Source organism: Neoarius graeffei, chromosome 24, assembly GCF_027579695.1.
Source record: "Neoarius graeffei isolate fNeoGra1 chromosome 24, fNeoGra1.pri, whole genome shotgun sequence".
NCBI lineage: Eukaryota > Metazoa > Chordata > Actinopteri > Siluriformes > Ariidae > Neoarius > Neoarius graeffei.
Window position 1 is genome coordinate 3,671,594 of NC_083592.1, and position 27,158 is coordinate 3,698,751.

Below are 27,158 nucleotides of genomic sequence, written 5' to 3' on the forward strand. Positions count from 1 at the left end.
ATCTTCCATTATGTAATTACGAAGATAAAATATGCTAATTGCTTTTTTCACCTGTTTGTCCAGATTAAAGAAAATTTTTCTCACCCTCTTCAATCCATTTATCTTTGAACTGTATCACTGCACCATTGGCCCTTTTAGTACAAGTCATCCAGTTCTGATTGCAGCTAATGAAATTATTTTACATCACCTTGATTTATTTGATGAACTATTTGAACACCTTGTTCTCCTTTCATTAGCTTTTTTTACTCACCTTTACAGCACTTTTCTGACATTGTATTGAAACCATTCTGAACCTGGAGAGCTGCCTCGTGAATATTAAATGTAATAATATTAATAATAAATATATTATTAAGTGGGGGCGGCACGGTGGTGTAGTGGTTAGCGCTGTCGCCTCACAGCAAGAAGGTTCGGGTTCGAGCCCAGTGGCCGGTGAGGGCCTTTCTGTGTGGAGTTTGCATGTTCTCCCCGTGCCCGCGTGGGTTTCCTCTGGGTGCTCTGGTTTCCCCCACAGTCCAAAGACATGCAGGTTAGGTTAACTGGTGACTCTAAATTGACCGTAGGTGTGAATGTGAATGGTTGTCTGTGTCTATGTGTCAGCCCTGTGATGACCTGGCGACTTGTTCAGGGTGTACCCCGCCTCTCGCCCATAGTCAGCTGGGATAGGCTCCAGCTTGCCTGTGACTCTGTAGGACAGGATAAGCGGCTACAGATGATGGATGGATATTATTAAGTGGATTGTTGTTGAGCCAAATATGTACTACTCAGTGGCGGCTCCTGAATTTTTTTTCAGGGGGGGCAATTTTCCCCCGTTATGTCTACACGGACCGTAAATGTCCACAGGACTGAAGTAAATTGACCTAGGTAGCAAATCAATTGGCCGAACTTGTTTTTGCCTGGTAAATTCAGATATCAATAAAGACAATATCTCTTCTCTCCACTAGGTGGCAACACTAAACAAGTTAAAGGTGGCAAACTAAGGTAGCCTAGTAAACTAGACCCACCCGCCTAGCGCCAAAAATATTTTTGCCTACGAGTGGCAAATATTCACATTTAGTCTGGCTTGCCAGGCTAAAACTAAGGAAGATTCATTGTGAAGCCTTCAAAGCAAAACATTTGGCATCACAATCAATTAATATTACATTACTCATTTTCTCATTTTTCCAGTATTCTATAATAAGTAGACACAAATTCTTAATTATAAACATATTCTAATTTCTTCAATTCTAAAGAATGCAATTCAAGTGGCAGGATATAAATCCAAAACAAGTGTTTATTTAAGTTTTGAAAAAGATGAAGAAAAGCATAACCATCAAACAAACATGTGTAGCTTGTGTTTTTTTTTTATATGGAATTGCACCATTTTAACAACAAATAATTCTAAATAAATTCTGCATTTTTTTCCCCAAGAATTCCTCCAGAAAGCCATGCCTTAAAAGGAAATTTAAAGTATTACAAGCATGTCAATGAACACAAAAGGCTTTAGTTATTTAGCTATATACACACAAGGTTACACAAGGTTTTGTAGTCAGTGCAACTTGGCTTAACAAGTTGGAAAAAAGGTAAGGTGCTGCTGGCTCCAATGAACACATATACTGTACAATATATAAAAACTGAAAATATGCTAATTTACACCAAGTCAGAGAGAACTTGAGGCTACTGAAATATTCCAAGCATGGCAATGTTAAACTGCCATTGGTAAAACAAAAACATGGCAATGTTAAACTGCCATTGGTAAAACACACACAAAAACAACTTTTGCCTAGTAAATTCAAATATCAGATATCACTGTACCGTCTGCTGTGCTACTTCCAGGGTGGAAGAGAACGCAACGGTAGCAAAAAAGAGCATTGACTACATCACAGTCAGCTAGCCAAGTTTTCCAGTGGTACCAGTTCTTGTTAAAACCTCTTGAGTAGGTCTTCTCCCCCTTCGTAGACGCTTGATGTTTAAATTCGGTCTAGGAGGTCCTAGCTGTTTGATTGCCGTTTTCTCCTCATTGGTACGACGACTAAAGGGAACTTCTTTCAGAGACACTATCGTATTGTTGCACTCAACACTCGCCGCCATCTTCATAGAATGTTCACACATTTCCTGCGCAAGTTGCGTTTTCCAGCCCAAAATTATGTTCAAAACCCGCCAAAATGCACTTAAAACCAATCTGGCAACACTTGCGCGGCGCAACAGGCGTATGACGTAAGCACGCTGCTTGTGCGAGCACATAAAACCTAAGGCTGCTGGGCCATAGAAGGTTCACGCTGCACGCTACATGCGTGTAAAGAAAAGTGGACAAACGTAGCATGACTTGCTCTGGGCCATAGAACGGCGTTCACGTTGCACGCTGCACGCTGCACACTTCACGCGTGAAGCGTGAAATGAACATGCACACTTTTTTCTAGGCGTGAAGATGGAAATTCCAGTCAATGCATGCGGTCACCGCCGCGCCAGCCAATCAGAACGGGTCTAGGGAGATAACGCTATGCTTTCAGGGGAATACTTCAGAAAAAATATAATTGAATGGTATAATTGAAAAATAGTTCTTCATCGGGATTGTCAAGCAGATTATAGAATGTTCGGTGAAATTCACCACGGGTTTCTCTCAGAAGGAAGTGTTCTCGGCTCCAAATTCTGTTCCTTTTTCTCTTCCTCTGTCTCAGTAAAAGCAGAATGAGGCAATCGTCGTCATCCGAAGAGTCCATATTGTTGGTTACTCGGTCAAAGTAGAACAGACGCAACACGTGAACATCCAAGCATGAAGTTTAATGGCCCAGGGTCCGGTTCTTCACGTGAACGTGTAGCGTGCAGCATGCAGCGTGAACCTTCTATGGCCCAGCAGCCTAATAGAAAATGCATTGGGAGCATGATTTTCGAAAAAAACGTACGTACCATTAGTGTCAATGGGAGATTTTGGGGCAAATCTGAACCTGACAGAAATCGCCCCAAAAGGGCGTGGCTACACCAGGCGCGACCTTAGCCTGACTGGACAATGACATTACTGTTGGTAGTAGGAGTAGATAAAAAAAAAAAAAAAATCTCCCTCCCTGTTTGGGAGTGCGTCGCCCAAATCGCCCCTATTAACGAGCCGCCAGTGGTCCTACTGGTCCTACTAGGTCAAGTGATTGTGTAAATTTCGCAAGTTGGGGATTCAAAGAAAGGAAATCTCATCTGAAAATATATTAAAAACCCATCCAATAATAATCTTATAATAAAGACAATTGCTTTTCCAATCATCAGTCATTCTGCTCAGTCTATATATATATGTTTTGTTTTTAGTTTAGTTCCTGTGGATAAGCCAAGGCCAGTATAGTAGGCTAAATGACAGTAGGCCTACATGTTTCTTGACTCATTGACTCATATATGACTGCGTTGGAGGCACAACAACACTGCTGCTACTTCCCGACTCAAACTGTAATATTCACTTCCTCTTAGCAAATGATGACGCGCCTGAATCCTGGATTCTTATTGGTCCGAATGTGGCTTCCTGTTGGAATGTTTATTTCTGGAGAGCGCCCAATCCCTGCTCCTGTTTAAACGACCGTAAAGAACTTTTTAAAACTAAAACTATTTAAGTTTCTTCCGTCGCTTTCTGCATCAGGATTACAATGTCAGATGGGACACGGACTGGAAGTTTTACTTTTTCTCACAGTTTCTCTTCATCTTTCATCAGCAGGTAAAGTTCAGAAACATAAACTAAAGCTGTGTTGTGTAAATGTTTATTATTTACAGCAGATTATCAGCATGTAAATGATTTATGGAACAGTGCGCTCTGATAAAGTGCACTACCGCCATCTGATAGTACTCTGAATGAATGAATGAATCCTTTATTGTCACTTAGTCACAAGTAGCAGCGAAATTAGCCGTCAACCCGTCCGTACATATACAGATTGTGTTTTAAGTGAAAAGTGTTTATTTTCTGTGATTGTAGGAACTTAACTGTGTTAATCTAAACTCTATTTTTATCTAATCGGTAATTAGAGAAGACCTTTTTAGTTGTAACCAGGCTAGGCTGACCACCGACATGAGTCTGTAAGTTAGGACACTTGTGTCCAAAAGTGAGGACAAAGGCCTTAAAGTTAGGACCCCGTCGCGTTACGGGGGGGGGGGAGAAAAACATAAAAAAAAGTATGAAGTGAATATATATTTATTAACTTGGAACACCTATCAAAAAGAGAAAATGTGGAAAATGATGGTCAAGACCATGTCAACAAGAAACAAAACATCACTGTAAAGTCACTGTAAAGAGTTGTGTCCATCTATAGACACTGAAAAAACAGTCTTTGCCATGCCATAGGCCAACATATTTATTCACTTCTGAAAATGACCATCAAAAAGAAAAAAAAATAAAAAGGAAAAATGAGTCAAGAAACATGTAGGCCTCCTGTCATTTAGCCTCCTATACTGGCCTCGGCTTATCCACAGGAACTAAACTAAAAACAAAACATCGTTGTGTTCATTTATGCTCATCCAAAAAAATATCAAAAAGAAAAACATGAAAAATGACAGTCAACCATGTCATTTACATTTGGCCTATAACCTTACCTGTCAGCTTTTGCAGAGCAGTCTAAACTCCTGTACGAGTGATGGTGTTTAATGGTGTGGAACAGTTTAGTCAGCTCAGCAGCAGTGGGTTTGTCATCGATTGGGGTTGGTAGAGCTGCTGGGGCAAAAAATGATGCTAAAGATGACTGTCCAGCACTGCTGGCATTCTCTCTGTGGCGGTCTGTGTCCGCGTGTCTGTCTATCGCACCTTTACCTCTGCTCCCCACAGCAATGTCAATGCGGCAGAGCTTGCAGAAGGCCAAGTGTTCTCCTTTTTGGCTCTTGCTGACAAAACGATGCTCTAAGCACCAAGCATTTTTAAAGGATGTCTTTCGGTTCGGCATGAGTATTGTTCAACAGCATGCGCGCCAACATTCATAGGTTTTTCTGTACAAACATTCGCACTGCGCGCGCAGCTCGGAGGAGCAAAAATCAGCCAATCGCGTGAGCGCAGCTTCTGAGTGACAGCAGCTTCCAGACAATCAGGGGCTGCAGAGGCTCCATCAGCTGCGTGCGCAGCGCGAATGTTTGTATAGAGATCTTGCAGTCACGTGACCGGAAAGTACACAACCGCCATCTTGTCGGTCAAAAACACAGCTGAATACTGCTGCACTCGTGTACAGAATGGATCAATTTCAACTGACGGACTACACGGCTCATTTTTCTAATGAACAGATAACTAGATATTAGGGGTGTGCAAAAATATCGATACGGCGATATATCGCGATACTTTGTCTTCTGATTCAATATCGATACTCAAAATTTGAATATCGATATTTTTTCAAATAATAAATCATGTTTCAGACGGGTTGTAAATCCAGTATGACCTCCGCTCCGTGAGGTGTCGCTGTGCCGCTCCCTCACTGCAAGGCACTCTTCGTCTTCTCTTTTTTCCCCGGCGGTTGCAGTGAGGAAAAAAAACAAGCAAGCATGGCTGTTAACGTAAACCTAGAGACGCCGCCGAACTTTAAGGCAGATGTTTGGAGGCACTTTGGATTCCAAAGGAAAGGAGAAAAAAAACAGTGAGCCGGTGTTCTGTAAAGTTGTCCTACCAAGCCTACTGCGCATGCGCGAAATCCAGGCGGGTAGGAAAATTCAACAGTAGTTTTGTCCTACCGATCAGCTGGGCTGATAGAAAATCGGTGAGTATTTCACGCATTTGCCGATTTTTATGTTTTGTGCGTATTGGTCGAGTCTTTGGCCGAGTCAAATAATTTGTAATGCCTTGTTTTGAATAATAAACCGGTCTGTATAAGAACTTGCTAATTCATCTGTTCTGCGCATGCGCAGTAGGCTTCGCGCATGCGCAGTAGGAGACTAAGATGCCCACTGCACTTTTCAATGTGTTTCAGACAGTGTGTTGTTCCTGCAAAATAAGCACAAGTTAAATGTTCTCAGGTATATGTTCTCAAGTTTACAAAGAACAAATTGATGTTAGTGTTAGCACTGAAATGTATGTGCAGTCTGCAGTGCAAGTTTTAAGTTTTCATAAAACAATTTGATTCTGCTTGTTAAGCAGCACTGATGTGTCCATGCTTACAGAAAAGTTGATAATACTAGCACAGAAATGGGAATTTTCTGTATGTTGTAGTGAAGCAACTCTTGGTTTTGCCAGCAGTGGAATAGAGACAAATATATGTCTGGCAAGAGTGTGTAGTTATGTATGTGAAATGTAATTTTACAGTGGTCAATAAATTCTGATTTTCTTCAGTGACACAGATATCGTGATGTGGTTGAAATTTCTTGCAATATATCGATTATCGCAGAATCGCTGTACCGTGATATTATCGTTATCGTGGGCAAAATATCGCCATAGTATCGTATCGTGAGGTATCTGGTGATACCCAGCTCTACTAGATATATGTCTAAAATAAACAATCTACAGATTAGTGACCCTTATGGCTTACCGGACGGAGTTTTCACGACCGGATTTTGAACTGCCAGCGGAATACCCGGACGTGTATAATTACCTCATTAACTTTCCTTCGCTGTTCAGTGGTGAAGCACTGCGTGCTTATAAATCTCTGCACAGTTATCTTTACAGAAATTCAGGATTTGTCAGCGACTCAGATGTGGCATCTTGTAAACAAGAATCCTCATTGGATGGGTAAGTCACTTAAGTATTACTAGTACTGATACTAGATGCACTGACCAGCCGATTATAGAATAAGGTAATTCCAGCTGTAATTCCAAATCGTCCGTCTTGTTTACATGGATCTGGCGTTGGAGAGAGAGAGGCTTAGCAGTGGAGGTTTGAGTGGCTGTTTTCTGAGCTTAGTCAACAGGCCAGCTCTGCAGCCTCGCTTTTGCTTCCACTCCCGGCGCTGCCTCCTTCGCTTTGCTTCCAATAACAATCCACGGAGACCCCACTGGTCTCGCTATCTCGTCCGGAATTTTTTTTTTTCTCGTCCGGAATGTTGTGCATGCGATGGAAATCGCTACAAACCGTCATTTTCTGCTGGAAACCAATGTCCAGTAAGTCCATACGGTTGTAGTGGATACTGAAGTCTGATACAGATGAACAACACGCAAAAATACACACAAAAAACATAAAAAATGTGCACAGATAGGGAGAGCTTGTAGCCGCAGCCGTTGTAGTAGAATTGTATATAGTAGGGTTTTCCAGGGGGCGGCACGGTGGTGTAGTGGTTAGCGCTGTCGCCTCACAGCAAGAAGGTCCTGGGTTCGAGCCCCGGGGCCGGCGAGGGCCTTTCTGTGCGGAGTTTGCATGTTCTCCCCGTGTCCGCGTGGGTTTCCTCCGGGTGCTCCGGTTTCCCCCACAGTCCAAAGACATGCAGGTTAGGTTAACTGGTGACTCTAAATTGACCGTAGGTGTGAATGTGAGTGTGAATGGTTGTCTGTGTCTATGTGTCAGCCCTGTGATGACCTGGCAACTTGTCCGGCTAGAGATGATGAGATGAGATGATGAGAGGGTTTTCCAGAAGAAAAGGTAGAAGTAAAAGCAGAAGTAGAACCAGAAGTAGAAGTAGAAGGCAGAATATGGCGTTTGACCGACAAGATGGCGTCTGTCACAATCTGGATCGGCTGTGACGTCACATGCAAGTGCTCCATACGAGAAATCCCTGTAGGCTATCTTTGCCTGTATGTCATCGCAGAATAGCAAGTGTAAATAATGGGCGGGAATTTGTGACGATTGATGCAACGGTGGCGGCTGAGGGTCCAAAATGAGGACAAAATGTACAAAGTGAGGATGCGTGACAGACGTCCGGACAGACGGCTCTAAAACCGGACTGTCCGGACGAAATCCGGACGAATGGTCACCCTAAACCAGGCCCGCCGACGGGGGGGGACAAACGGGTATGTTGTCCCGGGCCCAGGAATGGGGAGGGCCCAGAACTGGGCTCTCATGAAGTTGCGATTATTTTATTTCATTTCAAAATGTGTTGATTTGGGGGAGAAATGTGCTATATTTGCATTCAATAAATGATTTCTAGATCTTTTGCCTTTATTGTCTTTGAAAAAGGCGTCAAGAACCCCCTACTAGTCTGGCTAACGCGACTTCAAAGCTCTACGAGCTATTGGTCTGGCCAAGATATTCAGCCCAACCGTTTCCCAGAGCCCGTGGTTGACCCGCCTCCCTGAAATGCCTCAGTTTGCTACTGGTCGAAGCCAGAAAAGGCTGTGACGAAGCTTAAACCAATCACATCACTCTTTCCTCTGACGGATGTGACGCGACGATAGGATTCTCGCTGAGCCCCATTGATTTGGCTATTAGCGGGGCTAACTGGTAGATTAAACTCTTACCGAAGCCGGTCGGGAGCAAGGAGAAAACGTCCTTCCTTTCAATAAATACCTCCAGGGTTGCTCTTTGCTCCGTTTTCAATGAGAACTTCCCGTTGAATGCTTTCAATACAGCATGATTCTGTAAACAATCTATGGCTTCCAGCCGCAGTTCTACTACGTCACTGCCTTGAACACGCCTCTACCCAGGGCCGTTGGAGATGCTCAAAGTTGATTGGCTCCCGATTTTTCCGGAGCTTGGAAGAGCTGGAGATAGCTTGCCTGGCCAGACTAAGCTCGCAACAGGCCCTCGTGTTGCGTCACGATTAGGATGGGCGGGCCCAGGCTAACCCCCTACCACCCCTAATGCAAAAATGGTTTGGTCTGACTCTTTGATTAAGGGGAAAAACTGACATCGTTCGATCATAGCGCTTCGACAATCAGCGTGCGTGCCATTTGCCAACATGCACAAGTCAGGATAGGGTGACCATTCGTTCGGATTTCGTCCGGACAGTCCGGTTTTAGAGCCGTCTGTCCGGACGTTTGTCACGCGTCCTCACTTTTTACATTTTGTCCTCATTTCGGACCCTCAGCCGCCACCGTTGCATCAATCGTCACAAATTCCCGCCCATTATTTACACTTGCTATTCTGCGATGACATACAGGCAAAGATAGCCTACAGGGATTTCTCGTATACAAACATTCGCGCTGCGCACGCAGCTGATGGAGCCTCTGCAGCCCCTGATTGTCTGGAAGCTGCTGTCACTCAGAAGCTGCGCTCACGCGATTGGCTGATTTTTGCTCCTCCGAGCTGCGCACGCAGTGCGAATGTTTGTACAGAAAAACCTATGAATGTTGGCACGCATGCTGTTGAACAATACTCATGCCGAAACGAAAGACATCCTTTAAAAATGCTTGGTGCTTAGAGCATCGTTTTGTGGGCAAGAGCCAAAAAGGAGAACACTTCGCCTTCTGCAAGCTCTGCCGCATTGACATTGATGTGGGGAGCAGAGGGAAAGGTGCGATAGACAGACACGCAGACACAGACCGCCACAGAGAGAATGCCAGCAGTGCTGGACAGTCATCTTTAGCATCATTTTTTGCCCCAGCAGCTCTACCAACCCCAATCGATGACAAAACCACTGCTGCTGAGCTGACTAAACTGTTCCACACCATTAAACACCATCACTCGTACAGGAGTTTAGACTGCTCTGCAAAAGCTGACAGGTAAGGTTATAGGCCAAATGTAAATGACATGGTTGACTGTCATTTTTCATGTTTTTCTTTTTGATATTTTTTTGGATGAGCATAAATGAACACAACGATGTGTTTTTAGTTTAGTTCCTGTGGATAAGCCAAGGCCAGTATAGTAGGCTAAATGACAGGAGGCCTACATGTTTCTTGACTCATTTTTCGATTTTTCATTTTTTTTTTCTTTTTGATGGTCATTTTCAAGTGAATAAATATGTTGGCCTATGGCATGGCAAAGACTGTTTTTCTTTTTCAGTGTCTATAGATGGACACAACTCTTTACAGTGACTTTACAGTGATGTTTTGTTTCTTGTTGACATGGTCTTGACCATCATTTTCCACATTTCTCTTTTTGATAGGTGTTCCAAGTTAATATCCAATCCAATCCACTTTATTTATATAGCACAATTTTAACAAACACAGGGTTTCCAAAGTGCTGTACACCACAACAGTAAACAGTAGACAAAAATAAATAAATGAATAAAATCAGTAATAAGTAAAATAAGTATAAATATATATTGACTTCATACGTTTTTTTAAATGTTTTTCTCCCCCCCCCCCGTAACACGACGGTGTCCTAACTTTAGGGCCTTTGTCCTCACTTTTGGACACAAGTGTCCTAACTTACAGACTCATGTCGGTGGTCACCCTACAGGAGCACAGAAAAGAAAAGAGAAAAAGAGAGGAAGAAACCAAGAGACTCAGGGGCTCACTGCATAAATATTTTAAAAAAAGATTGGGATGATGCAGCAGGTACTAGCAAAGGCAGTGGGGCAGCTGAGCCAGGTAAGACAGCCAACTTTTTCCAGCCCCGTAAAGTAACCCCAACCAAGGCAGGCGCGGCACGCAATTCATGTTACAAACGAGGGGAGAGCAAGTCACACTGAACACCATATCAAATGCACAGGGCATTGAATCATTTCATAACCACAACGGCTTAATAACATTGTTTCATATATCTGATTGAAGCTAAGAATATTCACATTAGCCCGCAATCATATCCCGCCGTTTCTCGAGCGGTGTGTTCTTCTCTGCTTTTCACACTGGACAGTATGCACGCACAGTATACTGTGTTCGCCCCCAGCCCTGCCCGAAATCCCCCGTCCATCGCTGCTTCTTCAAGAGCACCCCAATCGCGTGATTATAGTAGACTATCCATGAGTTTAGGAAGGCACTGCGGGGGCTGTCGCATGCAGGCTTGGGGCGTAACGGAATACATTTAATGGCGTTCGGTTAAAGGATGTGTGTGTGGGTTGGCCCCCCGGGGGGGGCCCATTCAGAGCATTTTGTCCCGGGCCCAGCCAAAGCTGTCAGCGGCCCTGTGCCCAACATTGGGCCAAGCAAAAGCCAAGGAGAATTAATCTGCTTTAAAGGAGTAGAAAACTTAATTCATTAGTTTGGGTTTGCAGAAAGATTATGTACTTATAAACACTCTCACCAAGTGAAGTTGTCCAAATGTGTCAAATATAGCATAATTTCAAATAATAATCATAAGCATTTTTGGCAGTGTGATGTCACTGGGATCCATTTAACAAAAGGCGGCTCCGGATTATTCTTTTGTTAAAGGCTCACAGTGACATCACACTGCCAAATACGCTTATCATTATTATTATTATTATTCAAAATTATGCTACATTTGACACTTAACAAATTCTCTTCATGAATGTTTTTATAAATACATAATCTTTTTGCAAATTTAAATGTATGAATTAAGTTTTCTTTTCCTTTAAATATATGTTTTAATCTTAATCTAGTCCATTTAATAAAGTGCCAAAATTTAAACTTTATAATATGCAGTTGCCTTACTTTTCTTTTCAGTGCATCTTAGTTATACATATATTATGGTAATTGCATCAGAAAAATTCTAAATCATTAGTTATAGTAATACAGCAACTTATTTTAAGGTGGCAGTTCTTATGTTCAGATCCCTTTGTGATCAACAGGAGGTCATGATGATCGATTCTCTTCACTGGATTGCATAAGATGGAGCAAACCACTGGTCATATTTTCATGCACATTTTTGTTACAACGCTAAGTGCAAGGTATCCCTGTAGATTTTCAAATCTATCGTATACCTCAGTAATCTATAACAAAACAGTTTAACTTGCATGTTGAACTTTTAAGGTGAAATTTCAAATGTGTATAAATTACTATTTAGGTCAGAAATCATTGAAACACTGGTAAAATCTATCCTATAATCATGTATCTAAAACCTCTCAGAGACCCTGAAAATACACCTGAGAGCATCGATTTTCAAAAAATTTTCCAGAGGGGCATGCCCCCGGACCCCCCTAGTTTCGCTTTGCGCCGTTGGTGCTCAGTTGTCTGTGTTTTATCATGCCAGAATTTAGGGCTTTAATTTTTTTCTGGGGAAAACACTGAACTTGATCTAAGTCCTGTTTGGAAAGTTGTAAATTAAATTGTAATGACTGGCTGTTGCTGATGTGGTTTGATGTTGTGACATTTCAGTAAGTTTAGCAAACAATTGATTTGATTGATATAGATTTCAAGGATTCAAGGAGCTTTATTGTCATACCAGCTCACATTCACATGTTTATGGTACGAAATTAGGACTCAGGTCCCGAGAGCAGTAAATGGACTATAAAATATAAAAATATAAAGTACAAAGTAAAACTAACAGAAAATAAAATAAAAGAATATAAAACTAAACATTTAAATAAGCTAAACAAACTTAAATAAGAAGCCGGTTTTAACATATAGCAGCCTAAGTATGCATGTGCAAATGTGTGCAAGTATGAAGTAATACAAAAAGTAGTCCTTACTATTGCACTTGTGAGTCCTTAATATTGCAATTGCACTTATAGGATAAAGTGTTTGTAGTGCGGGGGGGGGGGGGGGGTCCAAGGGTGTGTGTGTGTGTGTGTGTGTGTGTGTGTGTGTGTGTGTGTATGGATATAGGGGGGTGGGGGGGGAACTACAGGGCATGGCTGGAGTTCAGCAGTCTGACCGCTTCGGGGAAGAAGCTGTTCCTGAGCCTGGTGGTCTTGCTCCAGATGCTCCTCAGCTGCCTGCCTGAGGGGAGGGGTTGGAAGAGTCCATGTGCTGGATGGGTGGAGTCCTTCATGATGCGGAGGGCCCTCCCCCTGCATCGTGCTGTGTAGAGGTCTGAGGTGGTGGGGAGGCAGCCCCCCATGGTCCTCTGTGCAGCCTTTACCACCCTCTGCAGAACCTTCCTCTCAGCAGCGGTGCAGCTGCCATGCCACACAGTAATGCAGGTGCAGAGGACGCTCTCCACCACGCAGTGGTAGAAACTCCTCAGGACTGAGCTCCCAAGCCCAGCTCGCCGCAGCTTCCTGAGGAAGTAGAGACACTGGTGGGCCTTCCTGACCAGCCGGAAAGTGTTGGTGTTCCAGGTAAGGTCCTCAGTTAGGTGCACACCAAGGTACCTGTAGCTGGAGACCACTTCCACAGCTACTCCTCCGATGTGCAGGGGAGGGATGGGGCGCCTGTCCTTTCTGAAGTCCACCACCATCTCTTTGGTCTTCGTCACATTGATGCAGAGGTTGTTTTCTCTGCACCACTGCACCAGGTGTTCCACCTCCTCTCTGTATCCCGACTCATCGTTGTTGTTGATGCGTCCCACCACTGCTGTGTCGTCTGCAAACTTCACTACGTGACAGCTGGGATGCCTTGCTGAGCAGTCGTACGTCAGCAGAGTGAACAGGAGGGGGCTCAGCACACAGCCCTGGGGGGAGCCAGTGCTGAGGGTGATGGAGGAGGAGGTGAAGTTGTGGATCCTGACAGTCTGAGGTCTGTTGGTCAGGAAGTCCAGGACCCAGTTCCCAAGTGTGTGACTCAGACCAAGGGTGGAGAGTTTCTGTACCAGGGTCTGTGGGACGATGGTGTTAAAAGCAGAGGAAAAGTCCAGGAAGAGCAGGCGGACGTAGGAGTTTCTGCTCTCCAGGTGGGTGAGGGCTGTATAGGCCACTGATGAGATGGCGTCATCCGTAGAGCGGTTTTTCCTGTAGGCGTACTGGTGGGGGTCCACAGTGACGTCGATAGTCTCTCTGATATGTGCCATGACCAGCCTCTCGAAGCACTTCATGACTACCGGGGTCAGAGCTATGGGTCGGTAGTCATTCAGGCCTGTCACTGTGGAACACTTTGGAACGGGGACAATAGTGGCAGTCTTTAGGCAAGTGGGGACGGACGCCAGTGACAGTGAGGTGTTGAAGATGTCTGTCAGCACCTCAGACAATTGGTGTGCGCATTCCCTCAGTACACGCCCTGGGATGTTGTCTGGGCCAGCAGCTTTGCGGAGGTTGATACCTTTGAGTGTCTTCCTCACATCCGCTGTGGACACACAGAGGGGCGCGTCACCGGGTAGTGGTGTAAGTCTAGTGCGGGGGGGGTCAGGATCCTCAAAGCGAGCGTAGAACCTGTTGAGTTTGTCCGGCAGGGAGGGGTCCCTTGGGCATTATGCATCTCTGATGCTATAGTCCGTGATGCACTTTATGCCCATCCACATGCTCCGGGGGTCGTTGGAGGTGAGGTGCCCCTGAATTTTACGAGCATATGTGGCTTTGGCCCTGTTGATGCCTGCCATCAGTTCTTTTCTCACCACTCTCAGTGCTGATGCCTCACCTGCCCTGAACGCAGCATCCCTAGCTTTCAGGAGAGCTCTCACCTCAGCATTCAGCCAGGGTTTCTGGTTGGGAAAGCAGGTTACTGTCCTGGTGGTGGCGACATCATCAGCGCACTTGGAGATAAAGCCGAGGACGGAGGAGGTGTATTCCTCCAGGTCCACCTCTCCCTCATATGTAGCTGCTTCTCTGAAGACCTGCCAGTCTGTGCACTGGAAGCAGTCCTGAAGCATAGAGGCTGCATCACTAGGCCACACAGTGACAGTCTTCTTTGTTGGCCTGATCCGTCTCAGCAAGGGGCAATAAACTGGCGCCAGCAGGATGGAGATGTGGTCGGAGAGGCCAAGGTGGGGGCGAGGAAGAGCTCTATATGCATCGCGGATGTTGGTGTATACACAGTCCAGAATGTTGTTTCCCCGTGTGGGTACGGTGACATGCTGATAAAACCTGGGCAAAGTGTCCGTCAGTTTCACGTGATTAAAGTCCCCCGCAACCACGTAAAACGCCTCTGGGTGCCTAGTCTGCAGCGAGCTAATAGTTTCATATAGCTCCTGTAGCGCTTCATTAGCATTAGCACCCGATGGGATGTAAACAATGGTGACGAACACCGCGGTGAACTCCCGAGGCAGATAGTGCGGCCGACATTTCACTGTCATAAGTTCTATCGCCTCAGAGCAGTAGGCTTTTATCAGTCCACAATTTGTACACCAACCTTCATTCACGTACACACAGAGCCCTCCTCCTCGTAACTTCCCCGACCGGTGGTCGCGATCCGCCCGGAAGAGCTGCAGGCCGTCAATCTGGAACGCTGAGTCCGGCATGTTGTGATTTAGCCAGGTTTCCATGAGGCAAAGGATAGCACAGTTCCTCATCTCTGTGGAAACACTCAGCCTCAGACGTAACAAGTCCACCTTGTTGTCCAGGGAGTGGACGTTGGCCAGGAAGAGAGTTGGAATTGGTGGCCTGCTAGCTTTCAGCTGGGCAAGCGCGCCTGCCCGTTTTCCTCGCTTTTGTTTTCGGGCACATCGTTTCCTCTTGCCGGCCGCTCCTCGTACTCTTCTGCGCCACTCTGTTGTCCTCAGGAGCCCCTGTCTTCCAAGTGCGGATTTCAGCTTCGGTGAGATCGTAGTAATCGAACTATCTCTGATGAGCATAAGTTCGGTTGGGCTGTACTTCACACGCTGAATTAGCTCTAAACTAGCGCTACAAACGGCCTCTGAGTAGCTAAAAAAGGGCTTAGTCCCGGGAGCTCGAGAAGCTGCTGCTCTACTGTGCGCCGCCATCTTTCACTTATGGTGTGAGATGTAAAAAACTATTGTTAATATGTGAATTGATGGTGTGAGATGTAAACGAGTAATGCAAATAGTGTAGATTGATGAGATGTAAATAACTATTGCTAATATGTGAATTGGTGGTGTATATTGTGAATAAGTTTTACAAATTACAGTGTAGATTGATGGTAAAACATAGGCTAAATAAGTTACCAGTATGTGCATTGATGTGAGATATTAAGTAGGCCATAAGTTGATCAAATATGTATTAAACCAATGGTGCGATAAATAAAAATGTTTTGAGAGATATTGACCACTGTGAGTGAAGAAGGGCTCCCCCTCCTTACAAAAGCCAATTTAACCACTGTATATAACTCTCACGTTCTCCCTGTCAGACTCCTTTAGACCATGAAGTTTCAAAAACCATTTCCAGCCATAACGGCGGGGTTCATCCAGTGCAGTTTTTAGGCTGTGATTTTCCATTTTCAAAGCTTGAACCTCTTTGTCCATTCGATGCAGTTCTTTCTTATTCTCTCCCACATCTACCACAAGTTGTTTCACCGTAACAGAGAGGCTCTCTATTTCTCTCGAGGTAGCATGAGTCATTTTCTCAATTGTGGAAATCTTTTGAAACGTTGCATCATGCTTAACCGAGAGTTCACGGATAGCAGCTAAAATGTCCATATTACTTTCAGTGTTAGTCATAGCCGGCATCCCTGTTTCCTCGCACTTACTTTTCTTACTCGCGGGTTTCACAGGAGTGTCTGGCTCGGTAGCTACAGTAAAATTACAGTCAAATGATTGACTTGAGTCGAACCTAGTTTTACCGTCTTCCTCACCCGAATCCACCAGTGAATGCACAGCACTGGAACTAGCTGATTGCACTATATCCATATCCTGCAGCATCATCATCTTAGATTTTCCCTTCCCTTGTTTCTTTTCTTTTTTGCCCATATACTCAACTATGTGTTAAATACATATTATACACTATTATTACTCAAAATTGTAGTTAAACTAGTTGTCAGTCCACTTCACTTGAAGTTGTTAACGAGCGTAAATTCACGTCTATCCACGACGACGCCATCTTGGCTCGTCGAGGACAGAGGTTGTTCTGCTTATTATGTGAAAATGTTTGATTTGATTAAAAGGTGTCTGGGCCTCGAACAATGTCCACATCACCATCGGGTTGTTGTTGTTTACATGTGTCCTGTTACCCGAACTCGGTCAGGGCTCTGCAGGTCTTAACTGAAGCGCTTCAGATTCAGGGTTAGCGGGCTGCTAAAGTTTGCAGGCACTTCACAAGCAAGACTCGGTTCAATATTAGCCAACATTAGCACAATCTGATAGGATTTAATAATGTCTTTGTGACCCTTAATGAACACCAGTTGTTGTCGGTATTAAGTGGGATTGTTATTTACATGCCACACAAACTTAAACAGTCATATTCGTATGTTGTCATTTTTACACACTGAATCCGAACTGTTGTTAACTGATTAATTTTACGAGTTAATCTAACGCTACATTCCTCAAGGACAGTTTGCTAGCTAGCAGCCGCTCACTGCACTGCAACCGCACTTGCTTGCTGTTTTCATGCTGTTTTTATTCCCCCAGAGCGAATATTCATGAGTGAATTTTGCCTGGTTTTGCCCAGTGGAAACCTACAGTAACCATTTGTGTACCACCCATGGAGCGGGATTTTTTAATTTTTCTTCAATCGGAAATATTGGTAGGGACATGCCCATACCCAATTCGACGCTTATGGTCTGTACAATGGAGCACCGTGTTGTCTTTTCCCCATTCAGTGGATACTCTGGCTGGGTAACTGTTGCATGCTGGGAAGCCCCGCCTCTGACGGAGAGCTGTGTGAGACGACAGAAAACAGCGCGATGTTTTATTCAGTGGGTCAAGCTAATACTCTGGCATCTTCCCTATGTAGATGTACAGCACATAAATGCCAAAATCGCGGAAAAAAGAATTACCGAGTTCATTTTCATTTACCGTATGATAAGTCGGTATATCGAATATCGCAACAGGCCTAGTAACGACTGTACATAGTAACAGCTCACTTGTGACCCCCATGTCTCCAGTGGAGTAAAGTGACCCCGTGTTTATCCCCTTCAGACACAAGGAAGTAAGTAATGGAACTTCAGGTGTACAGTTGTACACATCATGTCTGAAGGGGTTAAGGAAACGCACCATTTCACTTTGACACTATGAAAACCTGCAAGTGGGGCTGATGGGGTGAAAGTGTGTATTTAAAAGCAGGATTGTTGCACTAAATGAGTCTTCAGCAAAATGCACGTGTCTCAAAGAAATTTAAACCCAGAGATCAGTACAGGCTGCATATTGTGTCCTAAACTGTCCAAAGCTGAAATGAAACCAACACCATTTGCATTTTTTAATGTTCGTTTAGACTCACACTTGGCCAAAACACCAGCTTTCTTCTATTTAAGTCATTCTATTACTGGTTTAACACATTTTGGCTCAGTATCTTTTGCATCTTCCAACATCTATTACGCATCAGGCAATGTAGCACTACTCCGATGTTCTGTAAAATTTCTTATTGCTGTATAACCTTAAGCTCATTGTTTCCTTAATGATTTAAGAGCAGTGGTTTCGTCTGTAACGTCATTCCAATAACACCATTCCTGTTCAATGGACATGTTTTAGCAAGTTCTAAACATTTCTGCGGGTTGTTATTTTGTTGTTCTCATGGGGATCTTTTTCACTTTAGCAGTAATTTCAGCACTGGATCCATGCGAGATGTTCCATTCCAGGGTAAAGTAGCAACAGCATGAAATTTCCTCTGTTTGTAGGCAGTTTGTCTTGCTGTCAATGATGTGTTGATAACACACACCTGCACCCTTACTCACAAAATAGTTTTTTTTTTTTGGTGTGTGTGAGTGTGTGTGAGAGAGAGAGAGAGAGCGCGTGCATACCTGGATTCCTGGCTAGGTTTCTGCTTAACGGTACCTGATCCAAGTTAACTGTAGTTAATTTATTAACACTCATTAGGAACTTTGTTTAAAGCTGGCTTGACAGAAAATCAGCCTAGATTTAATCCGTGTGGGTCAAACAAACAATACTGAGAATTTTCTGTCATAGGACAAGAATTCCACCAAAATAAATGTAAACATGTTCAGCAATAATGCCAGCAAGAGCAATCCTCCGTTTGGATGGCTAAGCTGTCTCTTCATAATTTATTCTTTAGTTGCAGTACAAGCAGTGTAAAGCAGTCTAGAATACTACAGTTAATATTTTCTATTCATGTCTTAATTTTATCAGTACTATAAAAATCAGAGCTAATTGCAGTAAATGAAAAGGACTGGGGTAAGTCTGTCTTTTTCATACAGAACATAAAGCTGTGCCTAATAGTGAGTGGTAGTGCAGGCCTTTCAATTACATGAAACCTGCGACAGATAAACTGTGGGTGGTAAAAGAGAGCAACTTGACTTGCTTGAAGATTCTTGAAGACGTTTCACCTCTCATCCGAAAGGCTTCTTCAATTCTGTCTGACTGGTAGGGAGCATCAGGTATTTATCCTCTCATGGATGAAAAGCTCATCTAAGGTGTCGTTGAGTCATCCTGTTGGTGTGGGTCACTGGGGGCTGAATGTGAATGGCCTCGAGAGTCGTTAGGATGATCAATGGATTGCCTGCTAGGGTGATCAATGGAATGCTGATTCTCTCTGTCCTCCTGTGAGTCAGTGACTACGTTTACATGCACGTCCAAATCGAGCTGCTGTTGGTAATCGAGCAAAGGGTCCCAGCAGGGGTGCCAGAGAAATCCAATCCTACATGCACAAGTGAAATCGGGCTATTGTGCAAGGTGCATTGTGCACCCGAGCCACACGTGGCGCTACACGCCCCATCGTGTTGGTACACTTCCGGTTGTCGTCATGAAGAAGAGCTATAGTGTTGCCAGATATTGCTGACGTTTTCCATCCCAAAACATGTTCAAATCCGCTAAAATGCACTTAAAAACCCCAATCTGGCAACACTAGGTTCCGTGCTCAAGCGGTTAGGCTTTCTCTAACAGACTATGGCTACAAACTGTCCGGCACAGACCACTGTTTTGTAAGACAACTTATTTTGCACAATAATATTTTTCTAAAGTCCATTTTTTGCTTACAATTTAACTTATGTCTTAATAAACACACAAAAAGTTCAATTGTTTTGTTTTTATTGACATTCTTCAGATGTTGGACATATATATATATATATATATATATATATATATATATATATATATACACACACACACACACACACACACACACACACACACAAATACAATGACTTGTTTATGTACACAATTCACAGCTGTGCAACAGCTGTACAGATGTATTTGGTGATACAGTAAGTGAGCTAAATTTGAACAGTGCAAACAATGCCACAAAAAGAAAAGATTCATGCCGTTGTCATGATTCGTTGTCATGCCGACCGAGGCTGTTGTGTTTCCCACTTGTGGTCTCGTCACTCGTCACTAGCTCGACAACTAGCTCGATAGGGTATACATGCACAAAATAGCTCGGCAGAAATCGCATAAACTAGGTCGTGTAGCTCGATTCCGAGAAATCAAGTTCGGTTCAATTTCAGCCGAATTAAGGTGTATACATGGCACTTTTGAACTTCGATTTCAGTCGAGCAACGGCAGAAATTCGATTCTCTCTATGTGCATGTAAACGTAGTGACTGAAAACAGCTGGGTTTTGGTGTGCATTCAGGCCAAGTTTACATTAGACCGTATCTGTCTCGTTTTCTTCGCGGATGCACTGTCCGTTTACATTAAACCGCCTGGAAACGCCGGGAAACGGGAATCCGCCAGGGTCCAAGTATTCAATCTAGATCGTGTCTGGTCCGGTGCTGTGTAAACATTGAGGATATGCGGATACGCTTGTGCTGAGCTCTAGCTGGCGTCGTCATTGGACAACGTCACTGTGACCTCCACCTTCCTGATTCGCTGGCGTTGGTCATGTGACGCGACTGCTGAAAAACGGCGCGGACTTCCGCCTTGTATCACCTTTCATTAAAGAGTATAAAAGTATGAAAATACTGCAAATACTGATGCAAATACTGCCCATTGTGTAGTTATGATTGTCTTTAGGCTTGCCATCCTTCCACTTGCAAGTGGTAAGTGATATGCGCTGGGATCACACACACAGCGGCTCAGTCCCGAATCGTGGCTTGTGCGCTTTACTCGCGCGCTCTGTGAGCTGCGCAGGGCCGGAGTGTGCACCCTCCAGAGGGCACTCGCTGTTCAGGGCGGAGTGATTTGGAGCACAGGATGCCTGTGGAGCCGAGTGTATCCGTGTATTGGTGTTGCTGTGTGCACGCGAATCGTGTATTGGTGTTGCTGTGTGCACACTAATCGTTTTAAAAACGTTAATCTGATGATCCGCTGATACGGTCTAATGTAAACTTGGCCTCAGTGGTCTGGGAAGTGTGCCAAGGACTGCATTGTAAGTGGTCGATAAATTATGTCTTAGGCTACATCCACACGACAACGGCAACGAGATTTTTTTTTTTTTTTTAGCAGATAAAAAAAATATCGCGTCCACATGGGCAACGGATCAGTAAAATATCAGGTACATATGGCAACGCAACGCTTGCTGAAAACGATGCAATACATATGCCACACCTCTACGTGCGCTGTAAGACGGTCCCATCAGAGACACCAGAACAATAGAAGTATGGCGCATGCGCATAAGCCCCTTCTTCTACCCGGCGTGAAGCACTCACAGGAACAAACACACAACAACAAGAAGAAGATGGCTGCGACTACGCGAGGAAGTCGTGCCTTCTGTGTGTACAAATTAGTTTTATTAGTGTGCATAGTTTTATATAACTTAATTTTCTTATTGTGTCTTAATGTGTGAACATTTTGAAAAGCAGTCTTATCCAATAAAAAAAGAAATTCAAGAAATTGTTCAGTTACTTGTTTATTTAAAAGAATTTAAAATTATTTAAAAGCCATTGTTGCTGCTGTTGTTACGAATGATGCGCGCGAGAGTGATGCTTGTTCTATGGCCCTTTTCCACTACCCTTTTTCAGCTCACTTCAGCTTGCTTCAGCTCACTTCAGCCCAACACGGCTCGCGTTTCGACTACCTCAGAACAGCACGACTCGGCTCGCTTCAGCCCTGCTTAGCACCCAAAACTCGCACGGTTTTGGAGTGGGGCTGAAGCGAGCCAAACCGAGCTGAGTGAGGCTGGGGGCGTGAGCAGACACTCCCCTGTGCACTGATTAGTGAGGAGGAGTGTCCTCACATGCCCACACGCCCCGCGAGCACTCTGGGATCTGTAAACACCGTAAACACGGAAGAATTACGAATTACGAGAATTTTTGAAGCCTTATGCGCCTCGCCTCATCTATATGCTCTTGCCAGTATCTGTTGGCGTTGTCGGTGACAACAAGCCACAGAACCAAGACCAGCAACACTAACGACTCCATGTCCTCCATGTTTATTGTTTACTATCCGGGTCGTGAGACTACCGCTTAAAAGCTCACTGATGTCACTGTTTGCGCCGGTTAACGACATCACGTGACGTCCACCCACTTTCGCTAACTCCACCCACTTCCAGCCAGCACGGTTCAGCGCGGTTGTAGTCGAAATGCAACTCCAACAGCCCCACTCAGCACGGCACGGCTCAGCCCAACTCAGCCGCGTTGGTAGTGGAAAAGCGGCACTAGTCATGTGGTTGTGACGTCATCGTAAACAAATCCGTTCTACTCATCCAGACGACTTCGCAACGGCGCCGTTGCCAGATTTTTCCACTCTGGAACCCATTCTCAAAAAATATCCCCAAAACGCAGGTGCCGTGTGGACGCCAGGCCGAAACCATGGCCGTAACTACCATTGAGGACACAGAGGTCATGTCCTCTGTATTTTTTTTCAGAAATTTAAGATTGGTCTACGCTGAATTCGAGCAGTGATCAATGTATAATGCAGCGTCCACATCCACATGTCATCTGTATTTCCCCCCCAATAAAATTCACATTTGTCTGTCATCTGAAATCTCTCAGCCTCTATCTCTATCGTTGCCGTGTCTAACGCGACGTAGCCTATACTAGTGTCGGCCGGCGAAGTTGGGTTTTGGATAAAACAGGCAGGGTGTAGTCTACACTCTATCACATATGCCTACCTAACCTAACGTAGGCTAATAGTAGGGCTGCACAATTAATTGAATTTAATCGAAAATCGCGATTTTGGCTGCCACGATTAAATTAAATGAAAATCGTGATTTATTTTCATTTAAAATGCAAGCTCTGCTGCATATCTGATCAAGCACTTTTTGACCAGTACTCCGCCAGACCATTAGGGGGCGAACCAACGCATGTAAGGTTTCATTACTCCGCCTAAATAAGCAAGCAAGCCAAGTGCGCAGAGCTTCAGTGCAGCGGTATCTTCAAGGGGTGATAGCGTGATAGTAGGTAACAGATTGAGGTGAGAGAGAAAAGCTAACTATGTTGGAACAACAGACTATTTAGCACTTTCATTCTGCACTGAAAGCTGTGATGAATGAATATTGTTTGTTTGAATATAGTGAAATAAAATTTAAGTGATTTCCCTAACATCAAGAATAATTGTGATTAATAATCGTGATTACAATTTTGATCAAGATAATCGTGATTATCATTTTTTCCATAATCGTGCAGCCCTAGCTAATAGTCACATCGCATTATAGAGCTTTACCTGAGTGCAAAATGAAAACGTTGCAACAAACTAAATTAAGGTTTGGACAGCTATGAAGGTAGGATAGTGCCATATATCCGAAGAAGAGCAGACTATGATTTGCACTTGTAAAACCCGTAATTCGCAACTTGTGAATGCGCATCTCAGAGTTTGTAAGTGTAACTTCAGATCCACACATCTGCAAAAAGCAAACTGCCAAGCATATTTCACAACTTGTGAAAGCGCATCTTCAAATTTACAACTTGTGAAAGCGCATCTTCGAATTTGCACTTGTAACTTCAGATCTGCAAAGCTGCACAACAGGATTTGCATGTGCAGGTTCCTACTGACAGCCAACAGAAGAGCAGGGAAAGAGAAGGAGGGAAGGTGAGAAAATATCGTCAGTGCAGTGGCAGACCGTTCAGCGGTATCATGCCAACTTTCCAAGGGGAAACGTTTCATTGTCATTGCCTATTACATTTTAGTTAGCATTTCGAGAAACATTCAAAACTACGTTATCACAGGCAGCCCTGTGCAGGGCTGAGTAAACGGGCTTGTTCGAGTAACTCTCTCTCTCTCATAACTCTCTCTTTCTCTCTCACTCACACACACACACACACACACACACACACACACACACACACACACACATAATACGCTCTCACACACTCTCTCTAATACATAGTCTTCACACAGAACTAATAGCCCTACATTCTAATGTAATTTAAGATAATGAAATGTAAATAATGCCAATACTTCAGGTAGCTGAGCAATACACTCAGTTCAGTTTTGACTTTTATGTCAGACAAAACTCCACAGTTCTGATGGCACAGTTTTAGAATTGTTGAAGTAAATGTGTTGTGAGCCAAACTTACATTACAGGCAATGGTGAGAACACTGTGTGTCAGAGAATGCATGCAAATGGATCTCAATTCAAGACAGCCAGATAGACTGATGCCTTTACATTACTGCTCAGAATGTCTCTACACATACAGACACCCACAAATAACACACAAACTCTCTCTCTCTCACTCACACACACACACACACACACACACTATTATTATAAGGTGTAATACTAAAGCTTACAATTCAGCAGTTCACACCCTTTCTGTCATGTGTATGCTGCAATGTAAATAATGCCAATACTTTAGGTAACTGGTACTTTAGGTATGTATACTCGGTTCAAGAGTTCACTACCTTTCTACTTTTATGTCAGATAAAATACCACAGTTATGGTGCCACAGTTGTAGAATTGTTAAAATAAATGTGTCCACCACCAAATCTATCCTTGGTTTGTTATTTATTTATTTAAGTTGTGCCGGGGGGGGGCTTCGGTGCTGTCAGCCATGCTTGACCTCGGTATTTGAAAAATCCTGGTTACGGCCCTGGCCGAAACGATAAAAAATTTTTTTATCAGATTCACCTGAATCCGTTGCCGTGTGGACAGGGCCTTAGACCCCCACCTCTGTTCAGTGATGGCCGTTCCAGGTTGACAAAAATGGCTTCTTTCACTCCTCGCTCATACCAACGATCCTCTCTGGCTAAAACGCGTACGTTGCAATCCTGAAATGAGTATCCTTTGTTGTTAAGATGAAGGTAGACAGCAGAGTCCTGGCCTGAGGAACTGGCTCTCCTGTGTTGAGCCATGCACCTGTGAAGCGGTTGTTTTGTTACCCCAATATACGAGTCGGTGCATTCCTCACTGCACTGAATGGCATACACTACGTTGTCCTGTTTGTGTCTGGGTATTCTGTCCTTAGGGTGGACCATTCCATTGATCACCCTAACGGGCAATCCATTGATCACCCTAACGACTCTCGAGGCCGTTCACAACCAGCCCCCAGTGACCCACACCAACAGGATGACTCAGTGACACCTTAGATGAGCTTTTCATCCATGAGAGGATAAATACCTGATACTCCCTACCAGTCAGACAGAACTGAAGAAGCCTTTCGGATGAGAGGTGAAACGTCTTCAAGAATCTTCAAGCAAGTCCAGTTGCTCTCTTTTACCATCCACAGTTTACCATGACCTGGATGACTGAGAATCTTCACAGACCTGCGACCGATAACGTTGTAGGTGCCCAAATTAAGGTCAAGCGCCCAAAATATGCTACCAAAAGTAGTAAAAAAAAAAAAACCCAAAAATGTTGATTAAATAAACTTGGTTGCATAAAATCCAATGTCTTGACTTTCTTCTTTAAAAACACCGAAATTGGTGAGAAATAGCATGTATTTCTCGTAATTGACGTGAAATCCGCACCATTCCCATGTTTGTTCTGCGTTCATTGAACTAGCTGTAAGCCTTCCGCAGAGCACGGATTCTCCATCAATGGCAATCGACACGCCATGATTTCGTGGAGGAGCGAGACTCGCGTACCAGTGACCAGGATTTCCACATTAGGTAAATCATCTTTCTTCTTATTTTATGGTGGCTGGCAAACATCTTTTAGGTGCATTACCGCCACCTTCTAGACTGGAGTGTGAACCAGAATGTTTACTACCCTATTGTGCGAAATTCGCCTAATAATTCCTGTATCATTTAAAAACCTAAAAATAGCCCGATATCCCACATTATATGACCTCAACTGCAACATCTCTCTGATACTGAGTGTCATATGATTTAAATCAGGTAAAAGACTGAATAAAAGGGAGCTATTCAGGGCACAACTGTGTGTTTGTTTAAGATCCAGCTTGCATCTTAAATCCACATCGTTGTGTAAGTATGGGTGGAATCAGTGACTTGGAGTGTGGTCCTCTTGTTGATGATGGTCTTCGACACTGGCCTTTCATTTAAACTCCGATCTTTAACCGGACTACAGACTGTGAACTGCAGGGCCAATTCTTGTGATGTGACTGAAAAACCTTTTGTGTCGCAGGTCGACTACAGCTTTGTCTCTTTTGGCACTTTTCCACTACCCTTTTTCAGCTCGCTTCAGCTCACTTCAGCCTGACACGGCTCGCGTTTCGACTATCTCAGAACAGCACGACTCAGCTCGCTTCAGCCCTGCTCAGCACCCAAAACTCACACGGTTTTGGAGTAGGGCTGAAGCGAGCCAAACTGAGCTGAGTGGGGCTAGGGGCATGAGCAGACACTCCCCTGTGCACTGATTGGTGAGGAGGAGTGTCCTCACATGCCCACACACGCCCCGCGAGCACGCTGGGATCTGTAAACACCGTAAACCCGGAAGAAGAAGAATTACGAATTACAAGAATTTCTGAAGCCTTGTGTGCCTCGCCTCATCTATACGCGCTTGCCAGTATCTGTTGGCGTTGTCGGTGACAACAAGCCACAGCACCAAGACCAGCAACACTAACGACTCCATGTCCTCCATGTTTATTGTTTACTATCCGGGTCGTGAGACTACCGCTTAAAAGATCACTGATGTCACTGTTTGCGCCGCCTAACGACATCACGTGACGTCCACCCACTTTCACTAACTCCACCTAATGTGTCCACCCACTTCCAGTCAGCACGGTTGTAGTCGAAATGCAACTCCAACAGCCCCGCTCAGCTCGACTCAGCCCGGCACGGCTCAGCCCAACTCAGCCGCGTTGGTAGTGGAAAAGTGGCATTTGATGGTAACAGTGCAGAACTTGCTTTTTCATTCCCAGGCTGCTTTCCTCCAGGCTCTCCTCAGGCCCCCAGGGGCGCCGCTGGGGGGGAAGTTAGGACGATTCTAAGGGCCTGGCACTGACAGGGGGGCCTGTGAGGGATATTAATATTATTTTAATAGTTTTGCCTTGTGTCAGTTTTTGAAATAAAATATTTCATTTCATCTGTTAAAATATCCAAATTATACATGGTTATGATTTTGCTATCACATTTTCTTTGAATTATTTATGATATTGTCATTTCACCCCTCCTCCCTTTTTACTAATGGTACAGTCTGATTGTGGGCGGGGACAGTGAACTGTGTCCAGAAGTTGCTAAGCAGGAGCAGGTGTGATGGTGGTGAGATAAATTATGAAGTCCGGATTTCAAAAACGGAAGGGGAAGCAGCAGAAAGCTGAAAGGGAGAAAAAGGGTCGACAATTGGTGACTCAGTTTTTCCCAGAGAAAGCTCGCCTATTATTCAC

The 27,158-nt window shown here is 44.2% G+C and overlaps 1 protein-coding gene across 3 annotated transcripts in view; it reads left to right on the top strand.

Moving 5' to 3' along the window:
* Positions 1-3,483: 3,483 nt before the first annotated feature.
* LOC132872765 (major histocompatibility complex class I-related gene protein-like) overlaps positions 3,484-27,158 on the top strand; it is a 50,778-nt gene continuing 27,103 nt past the window's right edge. For all 3 annotated transcript variants that reach the window (XR_009651486.1, XM_060907829.1, XM_060907830.1), the window contains exon 1: positions 3,484-3,667. Coding sequence is in view for 2 of the 3 variants with exons in the window: in XM_060907829.1 (XP_060763812.1) it covers positions 3,607-3,667 (61 nt within the window). In the remaining variant the exon portion in view is untranslated. The remainder of the gene's footprint in view (positions 3,668-27,158) is intronic.